This window comes from Erythrolamprus reginae, chromosome 11 (assembly GCF_031021105.1).
Source record: "Erythrolamprus reginae isolate rEryReg1 chromosome 11, rEryReg1.hap1, whole genome shotgun sequence".
NCBI lineage: Eukaryota > Metazoa > Chordata > Lepidosauria > Squamata > Dipsadidae > Erythrolamprus > Erythrolamprus reginae.
Genome location: NC_091960.1, coordinates 18199679 through 18225522, shown reverse-complemented (window position 1 = coordinate 18225522; position 25844 = coordinate 18199679). Strand labels below are relative to the sequence as shown.

General features: G+C 44.8%; 1 protein-coding gene across 1 annotated transcript in view; it reads right to left on the bottom strand.

Annotated features, from left to right (window-relative positions):
* Window positions 1-525: 525 nt before the first annotated feature.
* Window positions 526-25844, bottom strand: part of CATSPER4 (cation channel sperm associated 4) — a gene marked incomplete at its 3' end in the record, with an annotated part of 64152 nt that continues 38833 nt past the window's right edge. The window contains exons 13-15 of the mRNA XM_070764652.1: window positions 12138-12170; window positions 629-682; window positions 526-540 (exon numbers count right to left, since the gene is read on the bottom strand). Of these exons, the coding sequence (XP_070620753.1) occupies window positions 526-540; window positions 629-682; window positions 12138-12170 (102 nt within the window). The remainder of the gene's footprint in view (window positions 541-628; window positions 683-12137; window positions 12171-25844) is intronic.

The following is a 25844-nucleotide window of genomic DNA, read 5'->3' as shown; positions in this document are numbered from 1 at the left end:
ATATCAGCAATAAAACATAAAAAAATAATCTAATAATAGTCCTAAAAAAACCATACATACTCTCAGTCATTCATGATCCCAGGCCTGCCAGAAAAGCCAGGTCTTAACAGCTTTCCGGAAGGCCGGTAGGGTATGGATAATGTGGATCTCTGGAAGCAGTTGGTTCGGAGCCACCACAGAGAAGGCTTTTCCCTGTGGTCCCGCCAACCGACATTGTTTGGCAGACAGGACCTGGAGAAGGCCAACTCTGTGGGCCCTTATTGGCTGCTGGGAAGTATGAGTTAGCAGGAGGTCCCGTTGTGATCTGCAGGGATGTAAGTGCTGATTTCTCTGTGTTTTAAAGCTTTACCTGGGTCAGTCAGTGCTTATGGTCCGGATTGCTTGCTAGCTGTGGGGAAGGAAGGGAAAGAAATGGGGAGAAAACAGAAAGATAAATCATAAATCATTTCTCCACTCTGATTTTGAATGAAATTATATTTTCTATAGATGTCCAGAGACTTACATATTCCTCTCCTGATCCTTGTCTTCGCTACTTCCAGGCTGGCCGAGGGGGGGAAAAATCAGAAAGTGGGAAATAGGATTTTAGGTAGCATCAAGCACCTTTGCGGTACCCTTCCTAACATCTTACCGTGCTGTCTGGATACTTCTGGCTTTGATCTGTAGAATCTGTAGAGGGAGGAGGCTGGAGAGTGGAGAAGAAAGAACAGTTCTGACTTGGAATAAAATCAATATATTTCCTACCGAGAGCCAGTTTTCTATAGGGTAGTGATGGCATGGGTGCCACAGGTGGCACACGGAGCCATATCTGCTGGCATATGAGCTGTTGCCCGTGCTCAGCTCCAAACTGCAGATGTGTGTCGGCTAGTTGATTTTTGGCTCACACAGAGGCTCTGGGAGGGCATTTTTGGCTTCCAGAGAGCCTCTGGGAGGATGGGGGAGGGTGTTTTTAACCCTCCCCTGACTCCAGGGAAGCCTTTGGAGCCTGTGGAGGGTGAAACACGAGCCTACTGGCCCACCGGAAGTTGGGAAACAGGCCATTTCTAGCCTCCAGGGGGCAGGGGAAGCTGTTTTCGTCCTCCCCAGGAATTGGGTGTGGGCACTCGCACATGTGCGATAATGCGTGCCCATGCTCTTTTGGCACTCGAGGGAAAGAAGGTTCGCCATGACTGCTATGGTGGTTGAGACCAGTGAAGGGCTGCAAAAAATTTTACTACCACACTATGAGCGTGGCTTATTGTGTAGGTGTGATTTGATGGTCATGTGACCAGGTAGGAGTGGCTTGACAATCATGTGACTGGGGTGGCGTAAAGGTCATGTGACTTGGTGGGAGTGACTTACCGACCAAGATAAGTTTTCAGATAAGTGCTTGGACTCTTTTTCAGTTGATTAAGTCACATTATTTGAATAGCCACAAAAAGGACAAATGATAGAGACAGCATTATTTGCTGAGGAGCACAGTAACATTTGAAGGTTTTATACTGAACCCGGTAGGTTCAGTATGATAACAGATTAAGCAAGTAGCTCAATTTTCTTTAATTGCTATAAAAGGTCAGTTCTAGATAATGATTATAATGATTAAAGCGTTTATGGGTAAAAGGATACTATTTAATTATTTCCTAATTTAAAAGTAATTAAGGATCATACTAAAATACTAGAGAAGGAAGGACAATAAGAAAACTATTCAGTATTCAATAAAGAGTGCATAAACTTACTACCCCTGCTGCGTCCCCCCCACTGATGGGGGCAGCAGCCCATCACTGGTTGAGACATTGGGCTAGAAACAGGGAGGCTGTGAGTTCTAGTCCTGCTTTAGGCACAAGGCCTGCTGGGGACCTTGGGCCAATCCCTCTCTCTATCAGTCCCCTAAAGCAGCCAATGGCAAGCCACTTCTGAAAAACCTGGCCAAGTAAACCACAGAGATTCTTGTCCACACAGAATTTGAGAATAACTGAATAGAAGGGGTGGGGGTCAAATCCTCATAAAGGTGAGAAAGATATTCAGCTTGGTGGCTGCACGATGACCTTTGACCTGACTTGAGAAGTACAAAGACATAGCCAAGGGTGGATAGCACTTAGGCCGCTTCCAGTGTGCATCCACACGAGATTGCGTTTGAGCGTGAGATTTTGGTGATTTATGCCAAAAAAGTTTTGCTTCTGGTGCATGCGCAGAAGCCAAATCTTGTGGGAGGACGTGTTTGAACACGAGGTTTGGTGATTTTTGCCAATTTCTTTTCACTTCTGTGCATGCCCAGAAGCAGAAAAATCAGTGAAAATCACCGAAATCTCACCTGTACGCACGTCCTCCCGCACGATTTGGCTTCTGGCACATGTGCAGAAGCCGAATCTCATGGCTGGAACTGTGCATACAGCTCCATTTCTGCTACTAGGACGGCGTCCCCCTCCTGCTCTGGTAGCAACCCAATACTGTGTCACGTTCCAAGTAATGAAAGCAGAACAATGAGGCAAGCAATTTCCTCAAAGAATAGTTTTATTGGAGAGATCATATTGGCACAACTGGTGAAAGCTGACTCTAAAATGAGTCCCAGCAACCGGTCAGGTCCCACAGAGTTGGCCTTCTCTATGTCCCGTCAACTAGACAATGTCATTTGGCGGGTCCTAAGGGAAGAGCCTTCTCTGTGGGGGCTCCGGCCCTCTGGAATCAGCTGCCCCCCAGAGATGCACATTGCCCCCATCTTTCCCACCTTCCACAAGAGTCTCATGACTCATTTTTGCTGCTAGGCTTGGGGCCATTAGACCCTAGCCCCTGGCCAAATGAATGTAGTGCATGTTTGTTTGTGTGAATGGCAATGACTGATTTTAATACTACTGGGGTTTAAAATTAACTGTTTTAAAATTATGGTAATTAAATTATGATGTTGCATTGGGTTTTTTATATGTTGTAAGCCAACCTGAGTGCTCGGAGAGGGTTGGCATATAAATCCAATTAAATAATTAATTAAATAAATAAATAATTAAATAAGTCCCTGTGGTTTTCACGGGATTGAAAAGCAAAAGTTTCCGTCTTTCCCCAAACAATCAGTCACATTGTGAGCCGCCCCGAGTCTGCGGAGAGGGGCGGCATACAAATCTAATATATTATTATTGTTGTTGTTGTTGTTGTTATTATTGTCATTATTATTATTGTCCAATGAAGGTGCTGGCCAGTTGCCTGGTTATTTCACTCCTTTCTCTAGCCACTGTGTTGGAATGTCCTTAGTTCCCAACTTTGTTTTGGCTACAAAACCCACATCTAACTATGCCCCCCCCATGCCTTTTTTGCATTGTGGCAACTCTGAAGCCTCCAAAATGGCCCTAGCCAGGTTCGCCTCAGAGTTGACATCCAGATGTATTGGCATTGCTCGTGAGGACATAATTGAAAAGCTGGGAATAATAACAACAACAGACTTGGAAGGGATTTTGGAGGTCTTCTAGTCCAACCCCCTGCTTGGGCAGGAAACCCTACACTACTTCAGACAGATGGTTATCCAACATCTGCTTAAAAACTTCCAGTGTAGGAGCATTCACAACTTCTGGAGGCAAGCTGTTCTACTGATCAACTGTTCTGACTGTCAGAAAATTTCTCCTTAGTTCCAAGTTGCTTCTCTCCTTGTTTAGTTTCCACCCATTGCTTCTTGTTCTGCCCTCAGGTGCTTTGGAGAACAGGTTGACACTCTCTTCTTTGTGGCAACCCCTGAGATATTGGAACACCGCTATCATGTCTCCCCTGGCCCTTCTTTTCATTAAACTAGCCATGCCCAGTTCCAGCAACCGTTGTTTATATATTTTAACCTCCAGTCCCCTAAATCATCTTTGTGGCTCTTCTCTGCACTTTAATCATCATCAGCTGCATCCTTTCTTGTGTTTTCCAGGGGAGTTTTCCAGGTAAAATCAAGACTTTCAGCTTTACAGAAGCTTTGAGTACCCATTTTTACTTATTAGCTGCTCCCCCAACAGAAAAATCACCCCCCTTTGAATGGATATAATAGGATGCAATACGTCAATGGTTCTCAACCTGTGGGTCCGCAAACTGCTGGCTTGGGGAGGGGGGGCTGTGATGTTATCACATGGTTCTGAAAGGCTTGAAGAAATTTTAGGATTTAAATCTTGGGGGCTCCATGGCCATGATCCAATTAAAGTTAAACAGGCACAGGGAAGAGTAATTACTTTGGTAAATATTGGTTAATTTTGGGGGAAATTGTATGAAATTAATTGGTAGATATCCCAGAAAAGAAACTTAGATTTATTTATTTTTTCCTTTTTCTTTAGAAGCACTATGATTTCATGGAATTATGCCTGTAATAAATTGTTTTATACAGCATATTAATGTATGAATGATTGATTAGAAAATGTACAGCATAAGTATGTATTTACAATATTATAATATCTGAAGGTATAGGGATTAATGTATGGATTGTTGAAAAAATAAAAAAGGCAAAAAAAAAAGATATTTAATGATGGTCCAAACTGAAGGAAATGTTGAGAATCATCGCTTTAAGCAATATACTGGCCAAAGATTGCCAAATCCAGGTCTAGAGACTCACCTCACTCGTTCCATTATTTTTGCCAGAATCTGTAGGGCTTTCAGTCTAAAGAAGGACAGACAAAGAAGAAAATGCAAATCAGGTGATGGTTCTCACCTGAAGAACAATCTATTAGGGGTGTCCAACCTAGTGTAGACTTGTGGACTTCCAATTCCCACAATTCTCCAGACTGCTATGACTGGATGATTGCAAAGAAATACAATTCTTCTATAATTCCTGTCAGTATCTCTCCTTCCATTCCCCCCACCATCCAATTATAACTGGTGAATAACTTCTTGGATAAGAAGGGAATAATCTTCATTTTTTAAAAAAAAAAACATTCTAGTTGCTTTTTGAGAGAAGAAAAAAGCACCTTTGAGACAAGTATGATCTAGATTATTGAAAATCTCCATACAGTGGTTCTCAACCTTTCTACTGCCGCAACCCCTTAATACAGTTCCTCATGTTGTGGTGACCCCCAACCATAAGTCTAGCGCCAATTCTCCCAACAGAACTTGAAGCTGATTGGCAGGAAGATCAAAGCGACACCCCCACTGTAAATGCCTGATTGGTCGGATTGTAAAATTAGGTTCCAAGAATAGAAGCTTTATTTCCTAACACCTGTTCTGATCTCTGACTAATAAAGGATTGCTAAATGCATAGATTTGTAAAACAACACATCATCTTTATTTTTCTTTCCTCTGTTCCACACTAAATCATCTCAGCACACAGCGCTCTCTTATCTTAAACTTCGGTAGGCAAGGCAACATCAAAATCATTAAAGCATTCCACAAGTCATTCTAAGATTTATGGTTAGTCAAAGTTAGCCCAGAGTAATAAAATCTGCAATTAAAAGCACATAAGGCAAAGCTTACTTTCGGAGCCGCTTGAAGAAACCTCCATATTTCTTAATAGCAGATTGACAACTCAACCCTTCTCTTCCACTGACACCCGGACGTGATGAATTAATTACTTAATTAATTAACCCGTTCCTCTCCTTAAAATTTATTTCCTGACACTTGCTCTCTTCGCCTCTGCAAGCGTCTGAAATAAGGATTTACCCATCTGTTTCTCCTTCACATGAATCTGAACTCATAGAAACGTCCTGTGGTGGGTCTCCTACTTCTTCTGCCTGTAAATCAGGCCCTACCACTAATTCATAAACACTTTCTGAATCAGAATCTGAAAAATCCCCAAACTGAACAGGAGTATAGGCAACAACACCATGGGAAATTTGTCTTTTCCCACGGTCTTAGGTGACCCCTGTGAAAAGGTCATTCGACCCCCAAAGGGGTCCCCACCCGCAGGTTGAGAACCACTGAGTCATAGACCAAGGAGGTCAAACTCAAGGCCCAGGGGCCAAATCCAGCCCCCTGGGTCAATGTACCCTCTAAGGCAGCGGTCCCCAAACTACGGCCCGCGGGCCACATGCGGCCCAATGAGGCCATTTATCTGGCCCGCCTGTGAGTGACAAGAGCACAGGAGAAAGAGAGAGAGAAAGAAAGAAAAAGGAAAGAGAAGGAAGGAAGGAGAAATGGAGGGGAAAAGGAAGGAAGGAAGGAAGGAAGGAAGGAAGGAAGGAAGGAAGGAAGGAAGGAAGGAAGGAAGAATGAAATGAATGGAGGGACAGAGAAAGGAAGGACTGTTGGGGGGGGTAATTTTTTAAATCTTTCTCTCAACATACATTCAAACAACACGGTATACCATCTAATTTTCCATGAATAATATGCAGTATTTTGTTAATAACTAATATCAATCATCAAAAAAGTTGCAAAAGTTTTTTTTTCTAATTTTGTCATCCAGTTACATTCATTTTCTTTTAATTAAATTTCCTCCTTAATGTTCCTTCAAAAAGTGCAACACCAATTATATTTCTAACTTATTAACCATTATGCCAAAGTGCTTCCTTCTTTCTTTCTTTATTTTTCATAAGCCAAGAAAACCTTGTATAGCCAATCAGATGTCAACAAAAGAAAATTAAAAACAAAACATAAACATATATGAATTTCAGACCTTCTCCCCCCTCTAAATAATACATTCCCATTTTGTTTTTTACTTTAAAACAAGGTATGTGCAGTGTGCATAGGAATTTGTTCATAGGGTTTTTTTTATAGTCTGGCCCTCCAACAGTCAGAGGGACAGCGAACTGGCCCCCTGTGTAAAAAGTTTGGGGACCCCTGCTCTAAGGTGCGTCGCCGCGCACCCAAAAACACCTCCCGCGCACCCTTTTCCAAGGCCGCGCAAGGTTTTGTTGTATTATTAATTTCTTTTAATAAAACAGAAGGGGTTTGTTAGTTAGTTTGTTTGTTTGTTTGTTTATTTGTTTATTTATTTATTTATACTTCTACTTTATACTCCCAAGGGGACTGCTGCTCAGACACTATACTTTTCTGCCCACACCGAAAAAAATTAGAGGGAACATTGCCCTGGGTGCTTAGATCTGGCCCACTGGCCACCCTGGAAACAGCAAAGGACTAGCCGGTGGTGCCTCTGCCAGTGAAAATAGGCCCCTGAACTCCATTTTCGGCTGCGATGGCTTCCTGCAACCTTCTCTGGCAGGAGCTTGCAGGCAACTGTCACAGCTGAAAACCAAGCTTAGGAGCCCATTTTCACTGGCAGAGAATTTGGGCCACCCACAGGCACACCCAACATACTGACGTTAAGCTGGCATGCATACCATGGTCACACCCACCATGCCCCCTCCCAAGGTTAAACACAAGCATGATGTGGGCCTCAATGAAATCAAGTTTGACACCCCTGCCATAGACCTTTGTAAGAAGAAGCCTGAAAGAAGTATGGGCTCAACTCAATCTGTATAGTCTGGAGGACAGAAGGGAAAGGGGGGACATGATCGAAATATGTTAAAGGGTTCAGAAAGGTTCAGAAGGGAAGTGTTTTTAATAGGAAAGTTAACACAAGAACAAGGGGTACAATCTGAGATTAGCTGGGAGAAAGATCAGAAACAACGTGAGAAAATATTTTACTGAAAGAGTAATAGATGCTTGGAACAAACTTCCAACAGACGTGGTTGGTAAATCATGGTAAACATGCTTGGGATAAACATAGATCCATCCTAAGATAAAATACAGGAAATAGTAAAAGGGCAGACTAGATGGACCATGAGGTCTTTTTCTGCCGTCAATCTTCTATGTTTCTATGGGCAATTTGTAAGCCTACACACGATTCTTAAATCCGCCCCTTCCCAGAACATTCAAGACAACATAGAGATTACAGTCCTGAAATTTAATGGCTCATGTTCAACATGAATATGGGTGCCTTGTTTTAGGGATTACTTGTAAAATGGCAAAAATCACCCACAAAACTCCTGCTTCCCCACAGCCACAAAGATGGCTCCATGTCTGATGACTTCCTATTATTGCCAGAGGATGTAAAAGCTGTGGTGGTACAGTGGCTAGAATGTAGTATTGCAGGCTAAATTCTGCCGACTGCCAGAGATTTGATCCTGACCGATACAAGGTTGACTCAGCCTTCGATCCTTTCAAGGTTGGTAAAATGAGGACCCAGATTGTTGGGGGCAATAGATTGATTCTGTAAACCATTTAAAGACGTCTGTAAAAGTTTATGTGCTATTCCTAAGTTCTGCAATGCTTAGGGAAGAAACGAGTCCCTCTTTACTCCCCTCATACAATCTTACCCTGGTTGGCTTCAATGAGATCTCTCGGTGAATAATTCCCGCAGGCTAGCAAGAGAAAGATGGGAGGAAATAGTGAGGGAAACTGAGTTGTCAAAGAATACCTATTGCGCTCTAATTGTATTACTGTATCCCTTTGTGAACACCACCTCAAGTGTAGATGAGAGAATTGTGATTATGACCCAAAATTGGAGATGGGTTCTTGGTTCTCTTCGATTTTGGTTGTTGCCAATCTTTCTATGACCTTGCAAAGTGATTACCATATTATTGCTTTAGTTATTACCAAACTAAATAGCATCATCAGAGCAATTTTATCTGTAATTTTGTATTGATTTTATTCTGTAAGCCACCCTGAGTCCCCTGGAGAAAGGTGGCCTAGAAATTTGATTGATTGATAGATAAACAAGCAAACAAACAAACAAATAAATCTCTTGTTATCTCCTCCTTTTTTGGGACAACGAGCTTTCTTTCTTTTTTTTTGCCAATGATATCTCTAGTATTCCGCCATCTTTTTGGGGGGGGGTTGTTTGGTAATGGTTCCCCTCGCACATATGGGCTACTCATTCCTGATCCTAGGGGTCAGTGCTCATCTCTATTTCTAAGCCAAAGAGACAGCATTGTCTGATGACAATTCTGTGGTCATGTGGCCAACATGACTAAATGCTGAGGGTGCCCAGAATACTGTTACCTTCCCACCAAAGGTGGTCCCTATTTTTCTACTTGCATTTTTTTACGTGCTTTCGAACTGCTAGGTTGGCAGAAGCTGGGACAAGTAACGGGACCTCACCCCTTACACAGCACTAGGGATTCGAACCACTGAACTGCCGACCTTTCGATCGACGAGCTTAGCGTCTTAGCCACTGAGCCCCTGTGTCTCTTCGACGTCGCTGAAAGCATTCCTCACTGGCGTATCCATTTTCAAACGCCTGCCTCAAACACCCGTAAGGGAAGCCAAGCAGCATTAGGAGATTTTCAGGGACCAAGGTTAACTCTGAAGTTGAACTTGGCTGCTTCATAGTTGCCACAAGCCTTGAGAGCAGGAAAGAAAGGTGGGGAAGTAGACAGACCAGCTGATCCATCAAAACATAAGGTTTTCCTGTGGGAACCAAGGTCATCTTAACAGGTGGCTGTGAAAGGAGGAATGGCCAAACAGCCTGCCAGCACTTTCATTGGACAATGTGACCAGAGACATCTGGGAGGGGAGGAAATTAGGTGAAAAACCTGGGAACATTCTTTGTTGTGCTTTCTTGGAATTACAAGGAGATCAAATCAGTCAATGCTACAGGAAATCAACCGTGCCTGTTCTGTGGAAGGACAGGTACAGAACCTTAAATATTTTGGCCACCAAATAGAAGAGAGGACTTACTAGGAAAGACCCTGATGTTGGGAAAGATTGAAGGCAAAAGGTGAAGGGGACGGCAGAGGATGAGATGGTTAAGACAGCGTCATTGATGCAATGAACATGGATTTGAGCACACAATAGAGGACATGGGGACCTGTTGTGCTATGGTCCATGAGGTCACAAAGAGGTGGACACAACTTAGCGATTGAACAATAAAGATTGTACAGTATGTGTTCATGTCTGGATATGCACACTACCTATTGATAGACATGCACAGACGTATTACTATTTATCTCCTTACCAAAGTTTTTCGACGAGTCTGAAACATTTCGGGTTGGATTTCTGGTGTCTACAAATCAAAGTAAAAGGATCAAACATCGCAATAGAACCACAGGGAGTCCTGGACATGTACACATTCATTTAGCAGCCATTCAAAGTTACAACAGCATTGATAGAAGTGACTTCCTACCGATCCTCACCCTTAGAAACATCGCAGAATTCCCATGAGCACATGATGAAAATTTGGCCACTTGGCAACCAGTAGTTGAAATGTCCCAGGGTCATGTGAATGCCATTTGTAAGCTTACCAGTTGGTTTGGACAAATGATGTCAATGGGGAAAGACAAATTCATCTTAAAAACAGCACAATTCATGTAACAACTGCAGTTAACAATTGCGCCAAAGGTAGGTCATTAAAATAATGTGTAACTCACTTAATGACCATGTTGCTTAGTGGTAGAAATTCTGGTCCCAATTGTGGTCGTAAGTTGAGGAAACACCTGCATAGCTGTGTTAAAATTTGTCTAGTGGCTGACATTATACACTTAGTTTTAATCTTGGGTACATTTTTAGTGTGTTGACACACTGTGTGAACCAATAAAACAAATCAAGTTTCTAACTCAGAGGGGCACTCTACAAATTCAAATGTTAAGAGTGAAGGCAAACAGGAGCGAAAAAGAGAAAGGGGTGTGCAAATCCAAGGTTATGTCGTTATATCAAGAAAACATCCTCCATATTGTATACTGCTCAAAAAAATAAAGGGAACACTTAAACAACACAATATAACTCCAAGTAAATCAAATTTCTGTGAAATCAAACTGTCCACTTAGGAAGCAACACTGATTGACAATTTCACATGTTGTCAGCACATTCAACTTTGTACAGAACAAAGTATTCAATGAGAATATTCCATTCATTCAGATCTAGGATGTGTTATTTCAGTGTTCACTTTATTTTTTTCAGGAGTGTAGAACTCCATATATCCCATATCCTTCATATCACCATATCCATAGTGTTCTGCCTGGCTGCGGGCCACCAAAAAACGAAGTAATTAACCAAACACACACACACACACACTCACAGGCTTGTAAAAAAACAAAGAGGTTTTCTTTAAGTACAGAAAGCTGCAGTCCTCGGCATCTGCCAGAGCAATGATAGTTTATGAGTCCAACAGATCAGAGTTAATCTCTCAAGTCAGCACAGAAGTCTTTCTGTCTTACATTAGCCAAATAACTCACGGCTGAAGAACCCAAGCTCCATTTGAGTCCCTAAAACAGTAGTTCCCCAACCTTGGGATCTGGACCCCTTCACAGGGGTCGCCTAAGACCATGGGGGAAAAGACAAATTTCCCCTGGTGTTAGGAACTAAAGCTTCTATTCTGGCACCCTGGAACATATTTTTACAATCCAACCAATCAGGCGTTTACAGTGGGGGTGTCCCTCTGACCTTTCTACCAATCAGCTTAAAGCTCCGTTGGGAGAACTGGTGCTAGACTTATCGTTGGGAGTCACCACAACATGAGGAACTGTATTAAGGGGCCGCGGCATTAGAAAGGTTGAGAATCTGTGAAGCAGTTAGATTAGAAGTGAGAAGACCGAGGTTTTAGTCACCTTCAACCATAAAGCCCACGAGTGATTTTAGAGAGTGCCTCTTTCACTTCAATCGGACCTCTGCTTCAATAACCACCAATACACTTGGCATCCATGAATCTGTCTAACCCTGCCTTGAAGCTATCCAGGCTGACAGCTGTCACAATCTCTTCTGAACGTGAATTCCATAAACCAATGACCCTCTGGGTGAAGAAATATTTCCATTTATTTGTCCTCACTTTCTTACCTATGAGCTTTAGGGAGTGCCCCCTTGTCCTAGTATTGTGTGATAGAGAAAAGAATCTTTATCCACTTTACACCCCAATCATGCTAATAGAATGCTTGAGGTTTTTTAGTGGAACTGTCCTGAATATTGCAAACAATTGTCCCGGTGGAGAGTTGGGGGGGGGGGGGGTGTCGCAAAATGTTTACTTCTTCTTGGGGGAGGGTGTAACAGAAGATAATTGAGAAGCACTAATATAAAGGAAGAGAAGGAGGAAGAATCCCTCCTCACCCCAAAAGTCCAAGTAGGGCCCTTAGAGCCCCTCCAAAGGACAAGAAGAGGCCTTGCCCTTTATTCATAAAAGACTTGGTGAACCAACACCCAGTCTTCTCAAGTTGGAGTCAATGAAACTCAATAAGTTGAAAAATGCTTGTGTCAACATGAGCATGGGTGGAACCTCTATTTGGGATCTAAGCATGGTACGTCTCTTCCCACAATAACTGAAGGAAGCGCAAACCCCATGAAACACTTACTAAACTCAATTGTTGTTTTTCGAATCTTGCTGGCTAGAGAAGGGAGAAAGAGTGAAAATGAAGTTGGCAAATGGCAAAGAAAAATGGTACAAAGGAGACAATTCTGGAAGGGTTGGCTAAATCCAGGGTTTAGATACTACTTCCTATTTCCATTCTTTCCTAGGTTTACACGCACACTTTCTAAAATCTTCCTTCCTTCCTTCCTTCCTTCCTTCCTTCCTTCCTTCCTTCCTTCCTTCCTTCCTTCCTTCCTTCCTTCCTTCCTTCCATCCATCCTGTGCCCAGCTGGAAATGCTCTCCACTTCTTTAAACAAACTTTATTTACAGCATTTTTCTCAAAGAAATCACATCATCTCTGTAACATGGCATTCCAAACTGAAGCCTCTGAATAATTATTCCGGGAGCCACTCCAAAGGTTAAATCATTGCGGTCCCCTTTTAGATAAGTCCTCAATACATCAAATTAGCACTGGCAAGCTTACCAAATGTCTGGGCATTTCAGCATTTCAGGCAAGGGGCCTTTTTAGAGCAAAAGGCCAAGATTTTCTGAGCAGATTTATCAGAGCACACCGAAATCAACTGCCATTATTGAAACTGGACCTCTGCATGATTGGATTTCAGTGTTCCTGTCCAACAGACAACAAGTGGTCAAAATAGTTAATGCCATATCTAATCCTGCTCCAGTTAACAGTGGTGTCCCACAAGGCAGTGTTTTAGGACCTACTCTCTTTATACTCTACATAAATGATCTCTGTGACAATATCACAAGCAATTGTATTTTCTTTGCTGATGATGTTAAACTATTTAATACCACTGACAATACTTCTACTCTTCAAAAGAACCTTGACCATGTAGCTGAATGGTCTAACAACTGGCAACTTCAAATCTCTACCAACAAATGCTACGTCCTACACATTGGTAAAAATAATCCAAATACTAAATACATACTTCGTAAAACTGAACTAACAGAGGACCCTCACTCAGTCAAAGACCTTGGAGTACTCATTTCCAATGACCTAAGTGCTAGAGCCCACTGTAACAGCATTGCCAAAAAAGCATTAAGAATTGTAAACCTAATCTTATGTAGCTTCTTCTCTAAAAACACTGATTTATTAACCAGAGCATACAAAACATTTGTAAGACCTATTCTAGAATATAGCTCACCTGTGTGGAATCCACACTGCATATCAGATATTAATACAATCGAAGGAGTCCAGAAGTACTTCACAAGAAGAGTCCTTCACTCCTCCTCACGTAACAGACTTCAAATACTAAATCTAGAAAATTTACAACTACGTCGTCTCTGAACTGATTTAACTGTTGTTCATAAAATCATACATCATAATGTACTCCCTGTCAGTGACTACTTCACCTTTAAACAACAACACAAGAGCACGTAATAGATATAAACTGAATGTAAATCGCTCCAAACTTGACTGCAGAAAATATGATTTCAGCAATAGAGTGGTTACCGCCTGGAACTCATTACCTGACTGTTGTTGCTTCCCCCAACCCCAAAATCTTCAACCTTACATTATCTAGAATTGACCTCTTTCCTTTTCTAAGAGGTCTGTAAGGGGCGTGCATAAGTGCACTTTTGTGCCTAATGTCCCTGTCCTACTGTCTTATTATGCTTTCTATTACTACGTTCTACTTATGTTATGTTATGTTAATATGTACTATAATATTATACTTGTTTGACAAATAAATAAATAAAAATAGTTGCAACTCCACAAACATTTATCCAGACTCCCACTCTTATACCCCTTGTGATGAATCAGCAACTCTAGAGTTACACAGTATAGATTACTTCCTTTTCTTGTACAATTTATCCTGTCTACTCTGAATTCTTCTAAATCTGGGATCCAGCAGTGGGTCATTATCTCTTAACACCCCCTTCTTCCTCTTCTGACTCAGAAGTAGTCTACTTTAACACTTCTGCCTCCTCTTCACTCTCATCTATCTCCTCTTCACCCTCTGCATCGGCTGGCAAGCCATGGGCCCAGTGTACCCAGACAGGCCTGCCTCATCATCCTCATCATCCGACATTATCAAAGTTGATCTAGGCTCACTCACAACATCATCCATCCATCCATCTCATTTTAAAAATACAAAATTAGTATTTTGTGACTTAACAAAATCTAAAATTCAATAAGAAATATCAGCAGCAGCCAACCAAACATCCCTTCATTTATTTTGGGAAGAAGGAATGGCAAAACCTGAGGGAGGGATGGAAAAGAGGGTTTAGCCTCTAATCCCTATATTGTATATACAGTGATCCCTCGATTTTCGCGATCTCGATCTTCGCGAAACGCTATATCGCGATTTTTCCCACCCGATGACGTCACTCTCTTCCTTTCTCATCTTTCTTTCTCTCTCTCTTTCTCTCTCTTGCTTCTTCCTCTCTCACACTCTCTTCCTCCCTCTCTCATCTCTTTCTTTCCTTCTCTCTCTTTCTCTATCTCTCCCCCTCTTGCTCTCGAGCGGCGGGCGGCGGGCGGGCGAGCGGCGGGCAGGCAGCAGCGAGGAGCCGAAGATCGGGGTTTCCCCTTTGCGTGGGCGGCAGGGAAGACCCAGGGAAGGTTTGTTCGGCCGCCCAGCAGCTGATCTGCTCGGCAGCGCCGCAGCAGCGAGGAGCCGAAGATCGGGGTTTCCCCTTTGCGTGGGCGGCGGGGAAACCCCGATCTTCGGCTCCTCGCTGCTGCAGCGCTGCTGAGCAGATCAGCTGCTGGGCGGCCGAAGAAACCTTCCCTGGGTCTTCCCCGCCGCCCACGCAAACTCCACCATCTGCGCATGCGCGGCCATGGAAAAAAGGGTGCACATGCGCAGATGGTGTTTTTACTTCCGCACCACTATATCGCGAAAAATCGAGTATCGCGAGGGGTCTTGGAACGTAACCCTCGCGATACTCGAGGGATCACTGTACATACAAACTAAGCCCAACCTCCCTCCCCTTTACCTAATTCAATTTCAATTTATTAGATTTGTATGCCGCCCCTCTCCGAAGATTCGGGGCGGCTCACAACAATAATAAAAACAGTATAACAATGGAACAAATCTAATAATAAAATTATATTAAAAAACTCCAACAATTTAAAAACCATACAACACATACATACCAAACATAAAATATAAGAAAGCCTGGGGGAGATGTCTTAATTCCCCCATACCTGGCAATATAGGTGGGTCTTGAGTAACTTGCGAAAGGCAAGGAGGGTGGGGACCATTCTAATCTCCAGAGGGCCGGGGCCGCCACAGAGAAGGCTCTTCCCCTGGGGCCCGCCAAACGACATTGTTTGGTCAATGGGACCCGGAGAAGGCCAACTCTGTGGGACCTTATCAGCCGCTGGGATTCGTGTGGTAGAAGGCGGTTCCGGAGGTACTCTGGTCCAATGCCATGAAGGGCTTTAAAGGTCATTACCAACACTTTGAATTGTGACTGGAAACCGATCGGCAGCCAGTGCAGGCCATGGAGTGTTGTAGAAACATGGGCGAATCTAGGAAGCCCCACGATAGCTCTCGCGGCCGCATTCTGCACGATCTGAAGTTTCCGAACACTTTTCAAAGGTAACCCCATGTAGAGAGCGTTGCAGTAGTCGAACCTCGAGGTGATAAGGGCATGAGCGACTGTGAGCAATGACTCCCTGTCCAAATAGGGCCGCAACTGGTGCACCAGGCGAGCCTGGGCAAACGCCCCCCTCGCCACAGCCGAAAGCTGGTGTTCCAATGTTAGCTGTGGACCGAGGAGGACGCCCAAGTTGCGAACCCTCTCTGAGGGGGTCAATTATTCCCCCCCCCCAGGGTAATGGATGGACAGATGGAATTGTCCTTGGGAGGCAAAACCCACAGCCACTCCGTCTTGTCTGGATTGAGTTTGAGCTTGTTGACACCCATCCAGTCCTCAACAGCCTCCAGGCACATCACTTCCACTGCTTCGTTGACTGGACATGGGGTGGAGATGTACAACTGGGTATCATCCGCATATTGATGATACCTCACCCCATGCCCTTGGATGATCTCACCCAGCGGTTTCATGTAGATATTAAATAGCAGGGGGGAGAGGACCAACCCCTGAGACACCCCACAAGGGAGAAATTTAGAGTTCGACCTCTGACCCCCCCACTAACACCGACTGCGACCGACCGGAGAGGTAGGAGGAGAACCACTGAAGAACAGTGCCTCCCACTCCCAACCCCTCCAGCTGGCACAGAAGGATACCATGGTCGATGGTATCGAAAGCCGCTGAGAGGTCAAGAAGCACCAGGACAGAGGACAAGCCCCTGTCCCGGGTCCGCCAGAGATCATCCATCAACGCGACCAAAGCAATTCCAGGCCTCAGCCAGAGACTCCGCCAGAGACTTCACTGGACAAGTGAATCTGATAGAACCCCAAGCGCCCTCTGAAAACCCTCTGGATCCATCAGGCATCTGGGGCGGAACAACCTAATTGGTTCTGCCTCTCTGCGGGGGAGGATTGGAGCCAGGAAATCAAGCCGCAGTAGAAAATGGTCTGACCATGACAATTAGATCATTACTCAATTGCTCCGAGAGGAATACCATGTCAGGTGTGTGTCCCCCCTCGTGAGTCGGACCCTAAACTACTTGGGTCAGGTCCATGGTTGTCATGGTGGCCATGAACTCCTGTGCCAGTCCAGAGGAACTGCCGAGTGACGGTAGATTGAAGTCCCCCAGGACAATAAGTCCGGGGAACTCCACCGCCAGCCCGGCCACCTCCTCAAGCAGCACAGGCAGGGCTGTTGACACGCAGCTGGGAGGCAGGTACATGAGTAACAAGCCCACCTGAACCCCTAAGTCCAACTTCACAAGGAGGGACTCACAACCCGCAATCTCAGGGGCAACGAGTCCACGCAGGCAAAGGTTCTCCTTAGCTATAATAGCCACTCCTCCCCCCTTCCCTGGGGTCGCGGCTGATGCCATACCTGAAACCCAGCTGGGCATATTTCCGAGAGAGGAACTCCTCCCTCTGGGCCCAGCCAGGTTTCGGTCACACATGCCAGATCGGCCTCCTCATCCAGGATCAAATCCCGGATAAGGAGAGCTTTGTTTAATACTGATCTGGCATTGAGGAGCAGCAGCCTGAGCCCAGGGCCCAGATTACACTTGTCACCAGTACCCCGGGTTGAGCTCACAGGACCGGAACAGGGGATCGCTTTTAGGCAGCGATCCCTTCTTCCTCCAGAACGGCTAGCCCCGTGACTCCCGCCATATCTACCTCTCCCCAGCAAGACCAGAATATTCTGCCCCTCTGTCACTGGTAATTAATTATAACCAGATGTTGACTTTTAAGAAGATTCTTGAATGTAGGCCTTTAGCAATGCATCAGGTTAATTGAACTTTTTTCTGGCCTGGACTTTCATGTCTGACATGTCTGCTTTGAATGTAGAAAAATGGACAGCTTCTAATCTGCTGTTTCATTGGGCTTTTTGCTGACCAATAGGAAAAAAGGCAGAAATAGTCCAAAAATCAGTCCAATATTCTTACCAAAGTTTGTCGGCGGGCTAATATTTCAGGTTCATCCAGCTCCGGGGTCTGAGAACACAAAACCAGAGAATTTAAAAAAAACCTTCCAGTGTTGGAGCATTCACAACGTCTGGAGGCAAGTTGTTCCTCACTGGTTAATTGTTCTAATTGTCAGGAAATTTCTCCTTCGTTCTAAGTTACTTCTCTCCTTGTTTAGTTTCCACCCATTGCTTCTTGTTCTACCCTCAGGTGCTTTGGAGAATAGACCTGACTCCTTCTTCTTTGTGGCAGCCCCTGAGATATTGGAACACTGCTATCATGTCTCCCCTAGTCCTTCTTTTCATCAGGATAGACATTTTATTTGCTTATTAAAATTTGTCAAAGAAAAGCAAGAACAAGAAGAGAATAAAAGTACAATGACAGGGACGATAGGCATGTCAGTGCACTTCTGCATGCTCCCTCTATTAACCATTTATTATTATTATTATTATTATTATTATTATTATTATTATTATTATTATTATTATTTAGTAGATTTGTATGCCATCCCTCTCCAAAGACTCAGAGCGTAGGAAGTATGAAGTAAGTTCCACGGAGGTCTATTTGTGACGTACCCAGTTCCAGCAACCGTTGTTTTATATGTTTTAGCTTCCAGTCCCCTAATCATCTTTGTTGCTCCTCTCTGCACTCTTTCCAGAGTCTCAACTTCTTTTTTACACCCTGGTGACCAAAACTGAATGCAGTATTCCAAGTGTAGCCTTACTAAGGCATTATAAAATGGTATTAACATTTCACATTCAGTTTGAAATTATGGATATAAAGATGAACATGATTAATGAAAATAAAGTGCAGGAACTGATGGGACAATGGGACAGGGTTGGAGGTTATATGGTTAGTAGAATTGGAGACCAAGGTAAATTGGAATCACTCTATAATTTGTAAATATTGTAATGTTCTTCGTTTAAAATTCTATAAACAAGGTACACCCTCATTTTGGTTGAGGGGTTTGAATGTTGTTGGGTGGTGGGAGCATGCATCACTGCACTGTGTGTAGTGTGTATGTGAAAAAACATTTCATGTGATCTTGATTCTATTTCTTTGTTAATGCAGCCTAAAACTGTGTTGGCTTTTTTGGCAGCTGAAGCACACTGCTGGCTCATATTTAAATGATTGTCCACTAGGAGTCCAATATCCCTCTCACGGTTACTACTATTGAGCAAAGAACTACATATACTGTTTTGCATGTGTATATCTTGTGTGTTGTGAGCTACTCAGAGTCATTTGACTCAATTGGGAAGCTATAGAACTATGAATGAATGAATGAATGAATGAATGAATGAATGAATGAATGAATGAATGAATGAATGAATGAATGAATGAATTGATGGGATGGGATGATAACAAGTGACATGAGTTGTCCCTCAGGAGATTAACAGATTAACAGAGTTGGAAGGGGTATTGTAAATCATCTAGTCCAACCCCCACCCAAGCAGGAGACCCTACACAATTTCTGACAGATGGCAGTCCAGTCTCTTCTTGAAAGCCTCCAATGATAAAGCTCACACAACTTCCAAATCAAAATGTTCCATTGGCTGGTGGCTCTCACTGTCAGAAATTTTCTCCTTATTTCTGGTTTTGAATCTCTCCTTGATCAGTTTCCATCCATTATTCCTTGTTTGACCTTTAGGTGTCCTGGTAAATAACTTGACCATTTCCTCTCTGTGGCAGCCTCTCAAATATTGGACCTCTTCTGTCATGTCCATGGCTCTCCTTCTCCCCAAAAATTAAGGTATAGCCACCAGGTACCAAAAGGCATTTCATCATTGCTTTCGCAACTTAAATACAGAGTCATTATAGAATTAGAGAGCTCTTATCACCACCCCACTGACACACACCTAGCACATAGCCTACATCAGGGGTAGGCAAAGTTGGCTCTTCTATGACTTGTGGACTTCAACTCCCAGAATTCCTGAGCCAATCATGCTAGCTCAGGAATTTTGGGGGTTGAAGTCCACAGTCCGCCCCGAGTCTGCGGAGAGGGGCGGCATACAAATCCAATTAATAATAATAATAATAATAATAATAATAATAATAGTAATAGTAATAGTAATAGTAATAGTAATAGTAATAGTAATAGTAATAGTAATAATAATGTCATAGAAGAGCCAACTTATCCTACCCTTGGCCTACATTAATGTAAACTGACACCCAAGCCCACCCTTCTACTCACTGCAGCCTGTCGCAAGGCTCTCATAGCTGCTGATTTTACTTCTCCTTTCTGGTACTCTCGATCGATTAAGTGTGCCTGTCCAAGAAAGACACCCATGAAAAAAAGATGAGCAGGAAATCCAGGATGATACAGGTTATACATACATGAAAAGTATAATTGCATTTTATTCTGAACTCACAGTGGTTGTGTTCACACAACATTTTGAGCTCCTAGAAACAACAGCTTGTATATTGTATACAGGTGGCCCTTGGCTTAGTGCAGTTCACTTAGTGACCATTTAAAGTCACTGAAAAAGGGGAGTTATGACTGTTTTTCACAGTTAATGACTTTTGCAGCATCCCCATCAGTAGTGGGTTTCACTTACCGGTTCGGAACTGTGAATGTGTACGCATGCTTTGTTTGCACACAGCACTTCTGTACATGTGCAGATTGTCTATGATGACGCCTGGGTGGGTGGGTGGAGCCTCCGGCCAGTACCACTAATGATTTGCTCAACCTGGGGTAAACTGGTAGCAACCCATCACTGATTCCCCATGCTCATATGATCAAAGTTCTTATATCTGTTCCAAACTATTCCAATAAAATTAGATCAAAAATATTTTGACTCTTTAAATAAAATAATTAAGAAATTTGTATGAGCTGGGGAAAAAGTTAGAATAAGATTAAAATATTTACAAGACAATAAAAAACAAGGTGGATTTGGATTCCCAGACTGGGAACTTAATTATCAGGCATGTGCTTTACAATGGATCAAAGGTTGGATGAAATTACAAAATAAAAAAACGCTTGTGCTCAAGGGATACGACCTACAGGTTGGGTGGCATGCATTCCTTTGTGATCAAAATTCAAATGCTTGGCAACTGCCTCATATTTATGACAGTTGCAGTGTGATTGCTTTTTGTGACCTCAAAGTCAATGGAGAAGCCAAATTCACTTAACAACCGGGTTACTAACTTATCAACTGCAGTGATTCAGTGGACAATGGTGGCAGGAGCAGTCCTAAAATAGGGCATAACTCACTTAACAGATATCTTACTTAACAACAGAAATGTTGGGCTCAATTGTGGTCGTAAGTCAAGGACTATCTGTCCTTGCCCCCACCCCCACCCCAACATTCTAATTTAAGACACAGGGCTGAAACAGTACCTTCTGCAGGTTTATCAGCGTCGAGAGAACATCACCGGTTTTTGCATGAATGGTGTTGTTGGCCATCATGGTTTCTGAAATATTTACCCCACGGATGTTCCGTAGAACAATCTCCTGCTCGTGTTCAACATTGAATTTGAGGGCCCTCACCTCCTCGACTATTCTGTGGAGAGTCAAAAGTCCAAACATCCAATTAACGGGGGGATTATTTACTTTGGCACCAAGTAACGTGGAACACTGAGCAGTGCTTCTACATTGTAAAATACAGTATACTTACAGGTCTATAGTAGACAACCTCATTCATTCATTTGTTCATTCGCTTGCTTGCTTGTTTATTTATTTATTTACTTATTTATCTATTTACTTAATTTACTCATTTATTTATTTGCTTGCTTGCTTATTTATTTATTTATTTATTTATTTACTTACTTACTTACTTACTTACTTACTTACTTACTTACTTACTTACTTACTTACTTACTTACTTACTTACTTACTTATTTAAACTTCGAGGCTGCCCAATCCCAAAGGACTCCGGGTGGCTTACAACAGCATAAATTACAAAAACAATAAAAAGAAGTCAAATATGGAATCTAAACTATAAAACCATTAATTAAAAGCCATAATAAACCAACCTGTCAACATGCATACATGACATTCATACAATATGGCCATGATGGTTATTGATTCATGGCCCCTCCCTGGCCTGGAAGCATAGCCAGGTCTTCATGGCCTTAAGGAAAGCCAGTAGGGTGGGAGCAGTATGGACCTCGGGGGGGCGGCGGAATTGATTCCATAGAGCCGGGGTGGCAACAGAGAAGGCCCTCCCCCGTGGTCCTGCCAACCTGCATTGCTTAGTCCAGTGATTTTCAACCTTTTTTGAACCGCGGCACATTTTTTACATTTATTTATTAGATTTGTATGCCGCCTCTCTCCGAAGACTCGGGGCGGCTAACAACAATAAAGAAGACAATGTAAACAAATCTAATATTAAAAAATAATCTAAAAAACCCCAATTTAAGAGACCAATCATACAAGCAAGCATACCATGTATAAATTCTATAAGCCTAGGGGGAAGGGAAAAATTTCAATTCCCCCATGCCTGACGACAGAGGTGGATTTTAAGGAGCTTGCGAAAGACAAGGAGGGTGGGGGCCGTTCTAATCTCCGGGGGGAGTTGATTCCGGAGGGCTGGGGCCGCCACAGAGAAGGCTCTTCCCCTGGGGCCCGCCAAACGACATTGTTTGGTCAATGGAACCCGGAGAAGGCCAACTCTGTGGGACCTTATCAGCCGCTGGGATTCGTGTGGTAGAAGGCGGTTCCGGAGGTACTCTGGTCCAATGCCATGAAGGGCTTTAAAGGTCATTACCAACACTTTGAATTGTGACTGGAAACCGATCGGCAGCCAGTGCAGGCCATGGAGTGTTGTAGAAACATGGGCGAATCTAGGAAGCCCCACGATAGCTCTCGCGGCCGCATTCTGCACGATCTGAAGTTTCCGAACACTTTTCAAAGGTAACCCCATGTAGAGAGCGTTGCAGTAGTCGAACCTCGAGGTGATAAGGGCATGAGCGACTGTGAGCAATGACTCCCTGTCCAAATAGGGCCGCAACTGGTGCACCAGGCGAGCCTGGGCAAACGCCCTCCTCGCCACAGCCGAAAGCTGGTGTTCCAATGTTAGCTGTGGATAAAGGAGGACGCCCAAGTTGCGAACCCTCTCTGAGGGGGTCAATAATCCCCCCCCCAGGGTAATGGATGGACAGATGGAATTGTCCTTGGAAGGCAAAACCCACAGCCACTCCGTCTTGTCTGGATTGAGTTTGAGCTTGTTGACACCCAACCAGACCCCAACAGCCTCCAGGCACCGGCACATCACTTCCACTGCTTCATTGACTGGACATGGGGTGGAGATGTACAACTGGGTATCATCCGCATATTGATGATACATCACCCCATGCCCTTGGATGATCTCACCCAGCGGTTTCATGTAGATATTAAATAGCAGGGGGGGAAGGACCGACCCCTGAGGCACCCCACAACGGAGAAATCTAGAGGTCGACCTCTAACCCCCCACTAACCCCGACTGCGACTGACTGGAGAGGTAGGAGGAGAACCACTGAAGAACAGTGCCTCCCACTCCCAACCCCTCCAGCCGGCGCAGAAGGATACCATGGTCGATGGTATCGAAAGCCGCTGAGAGGTCAAGAAGCACCAGGACAGAAGACAAGCCCCTGTCCCGGGCCTGCCAGAGATCATCCATCAACGCGACCAAAGCAGTTTCCGTGCTGAAGCCGGGCCTGAATCCAGACTGCTGGGGATCTAGATAATCGGCTTCTTCCAAGAACCGCTGGAGTTGGAGTGGCACCACCTTCTCGACAACTTTCCCCATAAAGGGAAGGTTGGAGACTGGACCGTAGTTATTAAGCACGGCTGGGTCCAGGGAAGGCTTTTTGAGGAGGGGGCGCACAAGTGCCCCCTTATAAGGAGCCGGAAAGAACCGCCTCCCCAAGGAGGCGTTGACAATCTCCTGGACCCATCTCCGTGTCACCTCCCTGCTGGCCGAAACCAGCCAGGAGGGACACGGATCCAGTAAGCAGGTGGCAGAACTCACAGCTCCAATGGCCTTGTCCACTTCATCAGGTGTCACCAGATCAAACTCTTCCCAGACAGGTGGACAAGTATGTGCCCCAGTCACCTCGACTGACTCATTGTCAGTCGACTCTGTTATCAAATTGGAGTCGAAGTCCGCCCGGATCCAAGCGATTTTATCAGCGAAAAATGTGTTAAAATCCTCGGCACTACTCTGCAAGGGCTCCCCAACTCCCCCCTGGTTAAGAAGGGAGCGGGTCACCTTAAACAGAGTGGCCGGGGGGATTCCGCTGATGCAATCAAGGTGGTATGATACGCGCATCTTGCCGCCTTGAGCGCCACTTTGTAAGTCTTAATGTGAGCTCTTACAAGTGTTCGATCGGATTCGGACTTACTCTTCCTCCAACACTTCTCTAGATGTCTCTTCTGGTGTTTCAACTCCCGGAGCGCCTCATTGAACCATGGAGCTCTATGGGGTCTAGCGCCACGGAGAGGTCGCAACAGCGCAATTCGGTCCAGAGCCTCTGCTGCAGCCTTGTTCCAGGCCTCAGCCAGAGACTCTGCCGAGCTGTGGATGAGTGTATCTGGAATAACCCCAAGCGCCTTCTGAAAACCTTCTGGATCCATCAGGCATCTGGGGTGGAACAACCTAATCAGTTCCGCCTCACTGCGGGGAAGGATTGGAGCCAGGAAGTCAAGCCGCAGTAGAAATTGGTCCGACCATGACAAAGGCAATACTTCTAAGCCCCTTAGTCTCAGACCATTACTCAATTGTTCAGAGAGGACTACCATGTCGGGTGCGTGCCCTCCCTCGTGAGTCGGACTCTCTACTACTTGGGTCACGTCCATGGCTGTCATGGTGGCCATGAACTCCTGTGCCAGTCCAGAGGTTTCGCCAAGTGACGGCAAGTTGAAGTCCCCCAAGACAATAAGTCTGGGGAACTCCACTGCCAACCCGGCTACCTCCTCGAGTAGCACAGGCAGGGCCTGTGACATGCAGCTGGGAGGCAGGTATGTGAGAAACAGGCCCACCTGAGCCCCTAAGTCGAACTTCACAAGGAGGGACTCGCAACCCGCAATCTCTGGAGCAATGAGAATACGCAGGCCAAGGCTCTCCCTGGCTATAATAGCCACTCCTCCCCCCCTTCCCTGGGGTCGAGGCTGATGCCATATCTGAAACCCGGCTGGACAAATTTCAGAGAGAGGAACTCCTCCCTCCGGGCCCAGCCAGGTTTCAGTTACACAAGCCAGGTTACACATTTACAAAATCCTGGGGCACACCACCAACCAAAATGACACAAAATGATACTCTTAAGACACCCTCCTCTCTTTTTCCATCCCTGTCTCCTCTCCCCCTTGTGTGTGTGTGTGTATACACACTCTTGAACCATTTCCCAAAACAGATGTGGGCTGGGGTTTATCTCTGTTATTCTTTGGGTCCTTTTTATCATATCCTTTAAATCAAGAGTCACTTATCTCTCTCTTTTGTTTCTCTTTCCTCTCATTTTCTGCCTCAATAATTTTCTCATTTCTCTTTTTTCTCCCCTTTTTTCTCTCATTTCTCTCTCTCCCTTCCTCTCCTTTTCTCTCTCTTTCTCTCTCTCTTGCTTTCTCTCTCTCTCTCTCTTTCTTTCTCTCCCCCCTCTCTTTCTCTCTCTCTCTCTCTTGCTCTCTCTCTCTCTGTGTCTCTCTTTTTTGCTCTCTCTCTTGCTTTCTCTCTCTTTCTCTCTCATGCCAGCAACAGCGGCATTGGGCAGTAGCTGCGGGGTGGCGGCAGGGCGGTCAGCTGCAAGCGGGAGCTCCAGGATGGAGGCACTGGTGGTGGCTGGACGTGTTGCTGGAAGCTATACATGCTGGCACTGCACTGGGCATGGGCACGGGGCTGGCACCTCCATCCTGGCCCAGACAGTGGGCCAGTGCCAGCCCTGCAGCGCTAACATGTATGGCGTCCAGCAACACATCCAGCCACCGCCGGTGCCTCCGCCCTGGAACTCACGCTCACAGCCGTGCCATCGCCCTGCGGCTACTGCCCGATGCTGCTGTTGCCGGCATGGTGTATGCTGTTGCTGACCGCTCGCAGCTGCTGCCCCACGGCTACTGCCCGGTGCTGCTGCCGCCAGCGCCCTCCTGCTCCCACTGCCGGCGCCCATCCGCCAGGCCCCAAAGCTCACCTGCTGCCACCGCCAGGGAAGCTCCATCCAGGCGGGGTGCTGCAGCTGCCGGAAAACCTGGAAGGCGCGAAGAAGGAAGCTCAGCTTCCGGT